General features: G+C 42.7%; 1 protein-coding gene across 1 annotated transcript in view; it reads right to left on the reverse strand.

The window, feature by feature from the left end:
- ABCA12 (ATP binding cassette subfamily A member 12) overlaps nt 1-12,456 on the reverse strand; it is a 129,239-nt gene that overhangs the window by 93,119 nt on the left and 23,664 nt on the right. Inside the window, exons 7-12 of the mRNA XM_075933955.2 lie at nt 12,213-12,391; nt 11,375-11,478; nt 9,876-9,972; nt 5,802-9,743; nt 2,210-2,325; nt 653-759 (exon numbers count right to left, since the gene is read on the reverse strand). Coding sequence (XP_075790070.2) covers nt 653-759; nt 2,210-2,325; nt 5,802-9,743; nt 9,876-9,972; nt 11,375-11,478; nt 12,213-12,391 — 4,545 coding nt within the window. The remainder of the gene's footprint in view (nt 1-652; nt 760-2,209; nt 2,326-5,801; nt 9,744-9,875; nt 9,973-11,374; nt 11,479-12,212; nt 12,392-12,456) is intronic.

Raw genomic sequence — 12,456 nt, forward strand, 5'->3', positions numbered from 1 at the left:
CTCTCCAACCTGCTCTTAAATATCTCCAGTGATGGAGATTCCACAAACTCCCCAAGCAATTTACTCCAGTGTTTAACCCCCCTGACAGTGAAGAAGTTTTTCCTAATGTCCAACCTACACCTCCCTTGCTACAGTTTAAGCCCATTGCTTCTTGTCCTATCCTCAGAGGCCAAGAACAACTTTTCTCCCACCTCCTTGTGACACCCTTCTAGATACTTGAAAACTGCTATCATGTCCCCTCTCAGTCTTCTCTTTTACAAACCAAAGAAGCCCAATTCTTTCAGCCTTTCCTTCCACTCTTTAGCTTCCTTTAGGTCTTTTCAGTCTTTCCTCAACTACCCTTTAGCTTCCTCATCTATTTTTATCGTAAAGTCTGTAGGGATGCGATTATCTTTACTATGTATTTGTAGTGGGCCTAGATCTCTGGACTTTGGAGTCAGTTCAAGCAAATTGAACACCTCCCTTTCCTCCCAACCAGGTAAGTGCATTTGCTGTGACCATGTGGGAAATAACACTATTTCTCCTTGGTAACAGCCACCCCCCAAGCACAGGCTCCAGTGCTAGCTCATGTCAGAGGTTTTTAAAACGGTTTGCCATGTGCTGGTTCCCGGAATACTCCATTGCCCATGGATGTTCCTCTGAGCAGACTTACTTTGACCTGTAGGATCTCTGGAATAGAAGCATGTCTCCCAGCGGTGTCACTTAGATTGAAAGGAGCATCCTTCAGCCGAGTGCGGTTCAGGAGAAGCGCTACCGTTTCTGTCAGGGGAAAGAAGTTACTTTCAAGGACACCTGGGCTACGTCTAGACTGGCATGATTTTCCATAAATGCTTTTAACGGAAAAGTTTTCCGTTAAAAGCATTTTCAGAAAAGAGCGTCTAGATTGGCACGGATGCTTTTCCGCAAAAGCACTTTTTGCGGAAAAGCGTCCGTGGCCAATCTAGACGCGCTTTTCCGCAAAAAAGCCCCGATCGCAATTTTTGCGATCGGGGCTTTTTTGTGGAAAACAAATCTGAGCTGTCTACACTGGCCCTTTTGCGCAAAAGTTTTGCGCAAAAGGACTTTTGCATGAACGGGAGCAGCATAGTATTTCTGCAAGAAGCACTGATTTCTTACAGTAGGAAGTCAGTGCTTTTGCGGAAATTCAAGTGGCCAGTGTAGACAGCTGGCAAGTTTTTCTGGAAAAGCGGCTGATTTTCTGGAAAAACTGGCCAGTCTAGACACAGCCCTGAGGTTTTCCAGAAAAATTGGAAACCTGAACTTCCTCCATGAGGGTCAGCTTTCCACGGGGGCTGAGCGCACGCAGACCCCAATGAGTTCAGATGGTGTGCAGCACCTCTGCAGCCATCAACTGTATCTCTATGGTCCAGCCTTTTAGATTCTCATCCCCGCACAGGTCCCTTCATGACATGGCATTAAAGGGCCGGAGTGGTGTAAATGGGCCCCTGTGGCAGCCAGAGAATTCTCCTAGGGCAGGCATGGCAGGAGACAGCCATAAAACAACCTCCTGAGAAGCCCTCACCTAGTGGTACACAGTCCGAGCCTGGCTTCCTTTACGCTCCGGGGAGCGTGATCTCTATCTGCCCCTTTACTAAAACCTTTCATTTTTCAGGGTCTGATCTGCGAGAGGCCAACTCCCTGCTCCCCAAACCGACCCCAGAATGGAAACCACACTCGTGAAAGCAAAGAGGCCTGTAGAGGAAATAGCAACTCCAGTGCTGCTGCTGGAAGTAGGGACCCAGCGTGTCCACACGTCGCACCGTGCTCCCAACGGAAGCTTAGCTCTCGGAATCATGGCTGCCGTCATAAAGGAACAGAGAAGTCACACCAGAACACAGCAGGGCTGAAGATGCTAGGTTCACGTTGCTAAGGAGGTATCGGCAGCATATATTTTACTACAATGTCACACACACTGTGAAGTGTTCCGTGTTTTTCTGATTACTATGGTGGACACATTACACTGACAGTGTGATACAGTTAAAGAACCAAAAAAACAAACAAACCCTAAAATAAAAATAAAAATGCACAAGACAAATCAAAAGGCACCTTCTTCTCTGAGGTTCTGAGGCCTCACAGTGCCAGCGGACTTCCAAGGACACTAAAAACACACCGTACCATTTCTTCGCGTCATTACAGCTAACATTTTTTAAAGACAGACTTAAATCATTACCAGATAATCCCCATGGCGTTAATGAAAAAAAATGATTACCTGACAACTCACTATCTTGGCTGCCACTCACATTCATTAAACAGGTCAGGTAAGGTTTGTAGATGTTATTGGAGGACACCTGTAAGATGGCTTTTTCCAATTCTAAAAACAGAAACCTGGAAAATAAGACCGCAATTAGTCCATTTCTGCTTATAACAAGCAAGGAGCATTGTTGAGTAGCCTGCTAGCAGCATGAGGGCTAGATTCTTGGGTGGTGTAAATCAGTATGACTTCCCTGAAGTCAATTGATTTATATCGTCGGAGGATGGAGTCCAGCCATGGGCAACCGAAGCTAGTGGGTGGGCCGCATGAGTGGCCCTCCTCCATCTCCGTGGGCCGCAAGATGGTTGTGACCAAGGAAGTCTCCTAGCACAGAGTAGTTTTGCTAATTGCACTCGCATGCCTAGAATTTGTAGGATGTGCCAACCGAAACCTAGCAGCGCTTTGGATGTAGAGGGAGCACACGTCTCTCGTAGTCAGTGTTGTGTGCCAACAGCATGCACCTCATTTCATGTACCCTGGCTTTACATCTGTGTCACCTTAGCAATACTAGTGTGTGTGTGGGGGGGGAGGGGGAAACTACGTGGATGGAAACCTGTGGAACTGTGAGCAGCAGTAAACAAAATGTCTCATGGGCCATACATAGAACCCCGACGGGCTGCGTGCAGCCCTGCGGTCACAGTTTACCCACCACTGATCTAGTCTGTGAAGATGCGCCCGATTTTATTGCATTGATCTCTTTTGCTATTCTCTCACAAACAATAGAAAAAGTCGCCTGCAGAAATTCACGCAGACCACGAGTAAAAGAAAATGTATATTAAATGGTCACTCAGGTGAATGAAAGTGACTGGCCTTAAAGGCACAGTAGGGAAAACTTTCAAGCAGGTGGAAGTCATTTAACTAGGGGGAAGAGGCTAAGGAGTTTAATTTTCTTCAGGTGAGGGTTTTCAAAAGCATTTAGCATTGGTCTATCTCTTCTCCTGCTGGAGCCAATGGTTAAAACTCCCTTTGACTTCAATGGAGACAGAGGCAGGCCAACTAGGAGCATTTCTGGAAATCTCTCCCACTGCATGTAAGGTTTAGTGACTTATGAAATCTTCCACGCCCTCATGTTCTCAGTGTCCATATGGTTTGGAACCAGAAGTAAGGGTGGTAGGTCTTAGACACAGAATCAGAGAAATGGAGGGATGGAAGGAACCAAAGGAGGACACCTCCTGCTCTGAGGCAGGGTCAAATAACCCTAAACCAATCTGACAAATGTTTGTCCAACCTGTTCTGAACAACCACCAATGAGAAGTATTCCATCAGCTCCCATAGATGCCTATTCCAAAGCTTAACTACCCTGATCAATGCTGCTGCAATTGATCTTCCGGAGTTTGATTTAGTGAGTCTAGTTAAGACTCACTAAATTGAACTCAGAGGGTGCCCCTGCCGGTGGCTGGTACTCCTGTTTTTGTGAGGAATAAGGGAAGTCAACGGGAGGGCTTGCTCCCATTGGCCTCCTACCGTGGGGATGGCGCTAAGCTTGGCTTAACGTAAGCTGACCCCAGCTACATACTCTACGTAGCTGGAGTTGCGTACCTTAAGCCGAGCTTCCAGATCTAGTGTAGACACGACCTTAGAAATGGAACTGCCCTAGATCTCCCCTGCTGCAGATTTAGATGATTACTTCTTGTACGTTCAAAGGATCTGAAGAAAAATAGATCACCTTCCTTTTTATAACAGCCCCTAGCCCACTTGAAGACTGTTACCAGATCCCCCTCTTGGTCTTTAAAAACTTTCTCAGTGTTTTTAAACCCTTCCTTATAGGTGAGGGTTTCTAAACCTTTTATCAGTTTTGTAGGTTTCCCCTGAATTTTCTCCAGTTTCTCCATATCTTTCCTAAAATGTGCCACACCAACTTGGACACAGCATTACAGCTGAGGGTTCATCGGTACCAAATGGAAAGGAACAGTTACCTCCCATTACTTACATTAATACACCTCAGAATGATATTAGATGTTTTTGCAACCGTATCACATTGCTGCCTCATATTCAATTTTCTGCCTACTGTTAGCCCAGATCCATGTCAACAGCACTACTGCCTCGCTAGTTGTTTCCCATTTTGTAGTTGTGCGTTTGATTTTTCCTTCCTAACTGTAGCTTAGGTTGAACCTCTCTAGTCCAGCATCCTTGGGACCTGACCGGTGCCGAATCAGAGAATTTGCTGAACCACAGGAGGTCACTGTTTTTCTAGCAGCATTACTAACACTTCCACTGCTTACTGGGCCCTTAGAAGCAGAGAACACTGAGAGCCAAGATGGGTGGCTGTAAACAGACTTTATAGGACTGCAGGAAAGTTGGCCACACCCATGATAAGTGGACATCTGGTGAACTAAAATCATACCAGACCACAGATATTGCCGGACCAGGCAGTGCCAGACTAGAGAGGTTCAACCTGTACTCTTTGTCTGTTTTTATTCCATTTCCTCTTGTTGATTTCAGATCAATTCTCCTTTTTTTGTTTTCAAGGTTGTTTGAATTCTAATCCTCTTCTCCAAAGCACTAACAAAGCTTCCAAACTTGTGGTCATCCACAAAGTTCACAAGCACGCTTTCTACTTCATTCTCTGAGTCACGAATGAAAATATTGACTAGTACTGAGCCCAGCATAGCCCCATCAGGAAGCCCCACTCAAAATGTTCCCCAAGTTTGCCCACTGATAACTTCTCTTTGTGTATAGTCTGGCAATTCTGCACCCACGTTGTAGCAATGTACCCAAGACGATGCTTCCTGAGCTTTCTTACGACAATGACACGTGGAACTGTAAGAAAAGCCTTACTAAAATCAAGATATATTGTGTTTACTGCTTCCCTTTATCCACTAGGGACAAAGAAACAAATTAGGTTGGTCTGGCGTGATTTGCTATTGGAAATGTATGTAGGCTGTTATTTGTAACCTTATTATCCTCTAGGCGCTCACAGGCAGTTTAATACAATTTGTTTCAATATCTTTCCAGATATCAAAGTTAGGGTGAGTGGTTTATCATTCTCTAGGCCCTTTCCAGTCCTGTTTTTAAAGCTAGGTGTTACGTTTATCCGTCTCCAGTCCTCTGGGGCCTCAGTAATTACGAATCGATCTGAGATTGCTTCAGCTAGCATCTTAAGTGCCCTTTGGTAATTTCATCAGCTCCAGCCAATGTAGATACACCTGATTTATTTAACGATTCTTTCACCCGTTCTTCCACTGTTTGGGCTTGTGTTCCTTTCCCCCATGTTGTTAACGTTAATTGTGTTGAGTACCTGGTCACAATTTATCTCTTTAGTGAAGGCTGAAGCAAAACAGGCAAAGACCACAGCCTTCTGGAGGTCATCCATTATTGGCTATCCTTCCCTGCTTAGTAGGGAGGCTACATTTTTCCTTGTATGTCTCTTGCTGCTAATGTATTTATAGAACCTTTCCTTATTGCATTTTATGTCCCTTGCTAGTAGTTCATGTAAGTGCAGCATAATGTTGCTCCTTTAATTGACAAGTAAAATAAACTAATGCCAGAAGCTATTGTAGAGTCTACAAGAAATTATGACAGTTATTAAACTGGAAATAAATTAACTTACTGGGCGATCAAGTTGGTAGGAGACAGGGTTTGTTTGCCTTCATTCCGAGTGAGGGCTTTATTGAAAAAGGTTTCTGCTATAACACGGAAAGGATGAGCCATGCTGCCCAATACACCATCAAAATTGGCTCTAGTAGAGACAGACTCTGGACTGCGATCCATTTTCAATAAGGCTAGCCGATCAGAAAAGTTCAGTTTCTTAACATGAGCGGCATCTATTGGTGCGGATTGGCTGTCAGCCAGATCCCTTTTCATCACTTCCAGCAGCTTTCCATACCCCACTGGTTTGGTCAGATTCCATTTGGTGCCTAGCAACTTGTCAACTTTTTCCCAGATACTGAAGAAATTATTCCATTCAGAGGGGCTGGGGGAACTACGGACCATCGGTAGTAGTTCATACAGTCTGGAGTTCCACTGGGTACCAATCCAGGGAACGAACAAGTTCTTCCAATCCACTGAGCTCCTAGACAAATTTTGTGAATTCATGTCCATCGCGTTCAAGATGGAAGCAATCAAACAGCTTAAAGGATGGGATTTAAATACTCTGTCCATATGCTGAAAAGCTGGCAGTGGGCAGGTTACCTTACTGTGGGACAGTTCTTTAGAGACGGCTGTCAATGTTTGGTACTTTTCTTCTATCCAAGGATTTTTAACGTGAAAGATAGTATTTAAGGTTGAAAGAAAACGAGAAGCAAACTGTAATGACTGGACAATACATGACAATTCACTTGACAGATATTCACTATTGTTTCTGTAGATGCTGGCAAATTCTGGAGTCCGCTCTAGGTTTCTGATAGCAAGTTGAAACAATTCAGTAAATGTTTGATTTTCCATGGTTCTGGTGTGCATGTCCATGGAAGTAAACAGGCGTTCACAATGGCTTCCTAGTAAGGACTCACTAAGTGTGGTATTTTTAAGGAACGTCTGAAGTGTTATGTGAAGAAAGTCTTGGACAGAGCAGTTCTGTGGCTTTTCATTCTGAGTATTACTTTCTGCTAGGAAGGGACTCAGGGCTAGCTGCAAGAAATCCAACACTTTTGCTTCTAATGAAGTATCGGGGTGTAAAGAAGGCTGGTTGAGTTCCCTTCGAAGTAGTAGGTGTGAGAAATTATAGACCACAGCTATTTTTTCTTTATGGGATGCTTCGCCCAATCTGGTGTCATAAAGGATTTTCAATCCTATCCACAATATTTTAGGCAATCTCTGGATGGAGTTATTGTCGAAATTCATCAGCCGATCAACAGCCTTCAGTCCACTGACATTAAACTTTTCTTGGACGTCATTTAAAATGAAGATGCCCCTTTGTACTGCTTGCAAAAACTTTGAGAAACTGGGTTCTCTGGAGTCTGCTCCATGATACGCTTGGGATGCAAGTTTCATCCACTGCTCCAGTTTGTTACTGAAAGGGAGACCTGAATTTTTTCCCACTGTCTGTAACTGTTTTTGCAAGGCGTCGAAAAGGGACTCAGAGGCAATCACATCTGTACTGTTCCATTCTGTGGACCCTAATATTTCAGCAATGCGCCTGTAACTAGTGAACTCATTCCCCTGAGTGGAATTTCGGAAAAGCTGCATTCGTTTAGACAGGGAAGACATCAGTAGGTAATATTGAGTTGTGTACACCTTTGCCTTGTAAGCAAGGAGTTTTTGGAGGGATAAAAGCTGGTCATTTAAAATGTATCGATACCAAATTACGCTAGATAAGTTTAAAAAACGTTGTGTTTCCCCTGAATAGAGATTCATAAAGAGACGTCTTTCAGCAGGGGCCTCGCTTGGGGGAGCAAAACTTTTAAACAGCCTCTCTGAGACTGGATTGTGGTTTGTGGCAGAAGTTGTGTTGAGGAAGAGTTTTAGCACACTAAATATATCTTCCAAATATGAGGGTTTCATTCCCAAGTTAGACTTATAAAGGAACTGGTGTGCTTTTGATTTCTTGGCAGCTAATCCAATGTCAACAACATTGAAAGTTTTTGTCATCATTTCCAGGAGTTTCACTTCTGTCAGGTTCCATTTGGTGACTGTCAGATTGCCAATGCTTTTCCAGAATCTTGAGAAATATCCCCATTCAGACTGGCTGGAGTTGTTTTGGATCATCTGTAACACTTCATATATCCTGGCATTCCACCGGGGAACAACTGGCCGTAGACTGGAAAACAGAGGCAACCCAATCCAGTCCAATGAACTGCCAGAGATATTTAGTGACTTCCAGTCTGTTTCATTCAAAATAATAGGCACCAAAATGTTTAAAGGATAAGATTTAAATACACTATCCATAGTCTGAAAGGCTGGAATTAGGCAGGTCACCTTATTCAAGGGCAGCTCCTTAGAGATGGCTGTCAGAGTCTGATACTTTTCTTCGATCCAGTGATGCTTAAGGTTGGAGACAGTGTTTAATTTTGAAAGAAAATTAGAAGCAAACTGTAATGACTGGATGATACAAGACAGCTCATTCGAGAAATATTCACTGTTGTTTCTGTAGATGCTGGCAAATTCTGGAGTCTGCTCTAGGTTTATGATGGCAAGTTGAAACAATTCAGTAAATGTTTGATTTTCCATAGCTCTGGTCTGAGTATCCATGGAAGTAAACAGGTGTTTGCAATGGTTTCCTGGTAAGGACTCATCGAGTGTGGTATTTTTAAGGAACATCTGAAGTGTTATGTGGAGAACGTTTTGGATAGAGCAGTTCTGTGGCTTTTCATTCTGAGTATTATTTTCTGCTAGGAAGGGACTCAAGATTAAATGCAAGAGATCCAACACTTTTCCTTCCAGTGAAGTCTTGTACTGTAAGGAAGTCTTGTTAAACTCTTTTTGAAGGAGCAGCTGTGAGAAATTATAGACCGCATTAATTTTGTCCTTGTTGGATACATCACTCAATTTGGTGTCATAAAGGATTTTCATGCCAGCTCTCAATATTTCCATCAATCTACCAGTGTTGTTTTTGCCAAAATTAAAAAGTCGATGAATAGTTTCTAATGTACTGATATCAATCTTTTGCTGCAAATCTTTTAATATATCCATGGTTTTTTGGATGGCTTCTATGGCCATTGAGATATTGGCCACTTTGGAGGCTTCGCTACCATGCTCTTGTAACATGTGGGTTGCAAATTCTGTTAGTTGTTCCAATTCTGTATTGAAAAGAGCACCCGAAGCATTATTCAGTGAGTGTAAACAGCTGTGCAGGGTATCAGCGTTCTTCCATTTTGTGGACCTCAGTTTTTCGAAAATCTGCCAATAGATATTCAGCTCCTTCCACAGGTCTTCGGGGATGGAATTTTGGATTGCCCGTGAAAGTTCAAAAACAATTCCCAGTGGATAGCAGTAACTCATATTCGTATTCTTCATACTAAGAAAGATTCTCTGGAAAGTATTGAACTGCTCCTGAAAGATTTCACCGACAGTAGGTTCAAGAAAGGAACCTGAAAACAAAGATGGGATTTCTTGCATTACACTGAGGCAGTGTTTTATGTCTTCAGGCAATGATGAAAACTTATGAGATATCTTCATTTTGATAACATCCCATGTCTTACTTGTATTAAAATGCGTCTTATTTAAAAATGCTAGATCCCATATCACTGTAGCTAATTTAAACGTTCTTTGAATTTCATTCCAATGTGCTGCTACATTGAAAACAGAAGTCCCATTAAAATCTTTGAGAAGTAGAAGAGATGTGACGTTATAGACTTCATCAATTGTTTCCTTACTTAATGGTTTCCTTAATTTATAGTCATAGAAGATATTCATTCCCAACTTCAGAATGTTATGCAATCGCTGAATGGTTCCGTTCTCAACATCAGTGAATGGCTTTACATTTTCTAATTTGTTTCTATTCAAATTTTGTTGGAAGCCTTTTAAAAGTTGTAGGGACTTTTGTATGATTTTTAAATACTTTGAGAAAGTAGCTCTTATGAAGTCTTCTCCATCAAACTCCAGTAATTTGCTTTTTCTAAAATGAACGAAAAGTATTTTAGAAAATATGAAATCAGTTTAAGTGAAAACATAAAAGCTGTTTGGAGAAAAGAGCGCACATTTCAATCATTTTTTTTGTCATTGTCTATGACTCTAAGTCCTTTTTTACCTCCAAACTTCTTCCATCTGAGATACCAAACTTTGTTTGTCTTTCCGGTTAATAGAGAGATTGCAAATATCAGCCATTGTTGAGCTGTTAGTTTTGCCTACAATGGAAGCATAAAGAAGATGCATATGTGAGTTTGGAAACAGAACAGAATATTATGGTTCTATTTGTAAACTTGGATGTCTAAAGTTAAGCATTCAGGATATGTCCACACTGCATGGCTATTTCGGGATTCTGGAGGTATCCCAAAGTAGCTACCTCGTGTCTACAGAAGCCACCATTATTTTGAAATATTTTTCAAAATAACGGGCACGCTATTTTGCCATCCTGATAAACCTCGTTGCACGAGGGATAAGGGATGGCTCGAAATAGCTCATTATTTCAAAATCTGGCGCTGTGTAGACCAAATTTCAAAATAGATTCAAAATAAGATACATAATTTGTGTAACACAAATTGCATATCTTATTTTGAGTGTAGGGTGCAATGTAGACACATTCTTAGATGTATGTTTAGGTAGCTAAATAAGTAGTTTGTTTTCCCCATCTGAGGAACACTTTGTGGTCATGAACATCTGGTTGCTAGCAGATGGCACGCCATTAGCACTCTCAGCATCTTCTGGCAGTAACACAACTCAGAGTGGCCTACTTGGTCAGCTTCCTGTGCTCTTCTTCAAGGCCCTTCACAGTTCTGCTCTGCCTCAATAATCGGTTCTTATGTCTGTGGGCGTCACTTCCCATGCCTTCTGCTCTGCAAACATGGACATCTTCAACCTTGTCCCCTTCTGCTGCTCCCACCAACCACCTAGATTTTTTCTAGACCTCACCTTAGCCATGGAATTCCATCATGTACTAAAAGCCCACAACCTCCCCTCCTTGCCAACATCTCCCATCCGTGAATCACTCGGAACACGACAACAAGAAACTGACTGTGACCAGGGTAAAGAAGACTATGGAGAATAGCAAATTTTGTAGATGTATACATAAAATATGCTTTCTCTCTCTCCAGATCAGTCATCTCATCCACCTGAGCATACCTGACAAGTTTCAAAGCCTATGCCTTCACTGCTAATAAGCATGACTATACAGCGAGACAATCCCCTGAAGAAAGCTATCTCGCTCCTAAGACAAGGCAGCGCAGCGTTCATCTCTGTGTAGTTACATGAGTTCAGCATTACACCCTTCACCAGGGCCTACCTACACCAAGGTTAAAACTGCCGTACTTTATTTCCACTACGTCAGTGAGAAAGCAAATTCATACTATCATGCAGTAAAAATTTACCTTCTTTGGCAGCAGCAGGTTAACTGAGGAAGAGTTTTATGTTTCCATGGGAAACAAGACATTTTATTTACTTACTTGGATTTGTTAAAAGTTAAAGGGACAATTCACAATGGCAAACCCGGAATGGCACGAGATGGGTTTGGTAACCTACACGCTCGCTGTATGTTTCCCCTTGGTTTTGCCATTTTTACAACAAAGATACAGCTCGTTTCAGGTATCTTACCTTGTTCTGGATAGATCAGGGAATACACAAGACACACAACCCTGTTCTGGATAGTTTCATTACTTATGACTGGTGGAGAAACCTTTGGAGGTGCCCGCAGAGCACTAAAGAGAAAAACAAAAAAAATAAATTGTGTCTCAGAGTTTATCAAGAGAAACAAAAGAGCATGGGAAATACATAGCACATGTAAAATACATGACAGAAAAGATGTTTAATTATGTATTTGATGGTGTACAAGATGCTAACAAAAGCTTGAAGGAAACCCATAGCAGTACATTAGCAGAAGTGCCTCATACAGTGAAAGTTTTGTTATCCGGCACTCTGTTATCCAGAAAACTTTGTTAACTGACGCTGCCCCCCTGCCACAATGCCGCTGTATCTTCAGGCACTCCCACCTGATTCCCACCTGTCTGGTTGGCCATTTTGGGGCTTCTGACAGCTGGCACTGCTGGCTGACATCATCAGCCGGCGCCTCCTTCCCCCTCAACCTGCTGGAAGCTACATCTGCCAGTACAGGGTGGGGGCAGAGCAATAAGCTTTGTTAATCGGGCACATTCAATTAACCAGCAACCCCCTTCTTGCTATACTCTGTCCAGTTTAGTACACTGGAATGAGCCCCATTCACTTCAGCAGGTTGCATAGACATGTCCATAGGGGCGCAAAGCGAGTGTATTACCGACCATCTCCTTGGAGACCTTCAAATACATAATAAGAAAGCTCTGTACCGACACATCATGCTTTGCTTTCAACAAGCTCCCTTGTGGAGTTGCCCTAGGATGAACAAAAGGTGTGAACAAGCATACAATTACTGCACTTTCCATTCTTTCTGTGGCCCTACCTGCTTGGGTTTTGAAGAAAATAATGTTTGTCCTTCATTCCCAGGCTGCCTCGGATCATGTCTGGGGCCATCAGGAAGAAGCGCCACAAAGACTTTTCGTTCTGCACTCGTGAGAGGAGTGACAGGAACGAGACCGTTTCTTTGACAAATGTCACCTGGTACGGAGGGTCCTGTTGCAACTTAAATTATAACAAGATGAAATTAAATGAGAGAAGACTGAATATTTGTTAACTAGCTGCACCAC

Source organism: Pelodiscus sinensis, chromosome 7 (assembly GCF_052426305.1).
Source record: "Pelodiscus sinensis isolate ZL-2025 chromosome 7, ASM5242630v1, whole genome shotgun sequence".
NCBI classification, from domain to species: Eukaryota; Metazoa; Chordata; order Testudines; family Trionychidae; genus Pelodiscus; species Pelodiscus sinensis.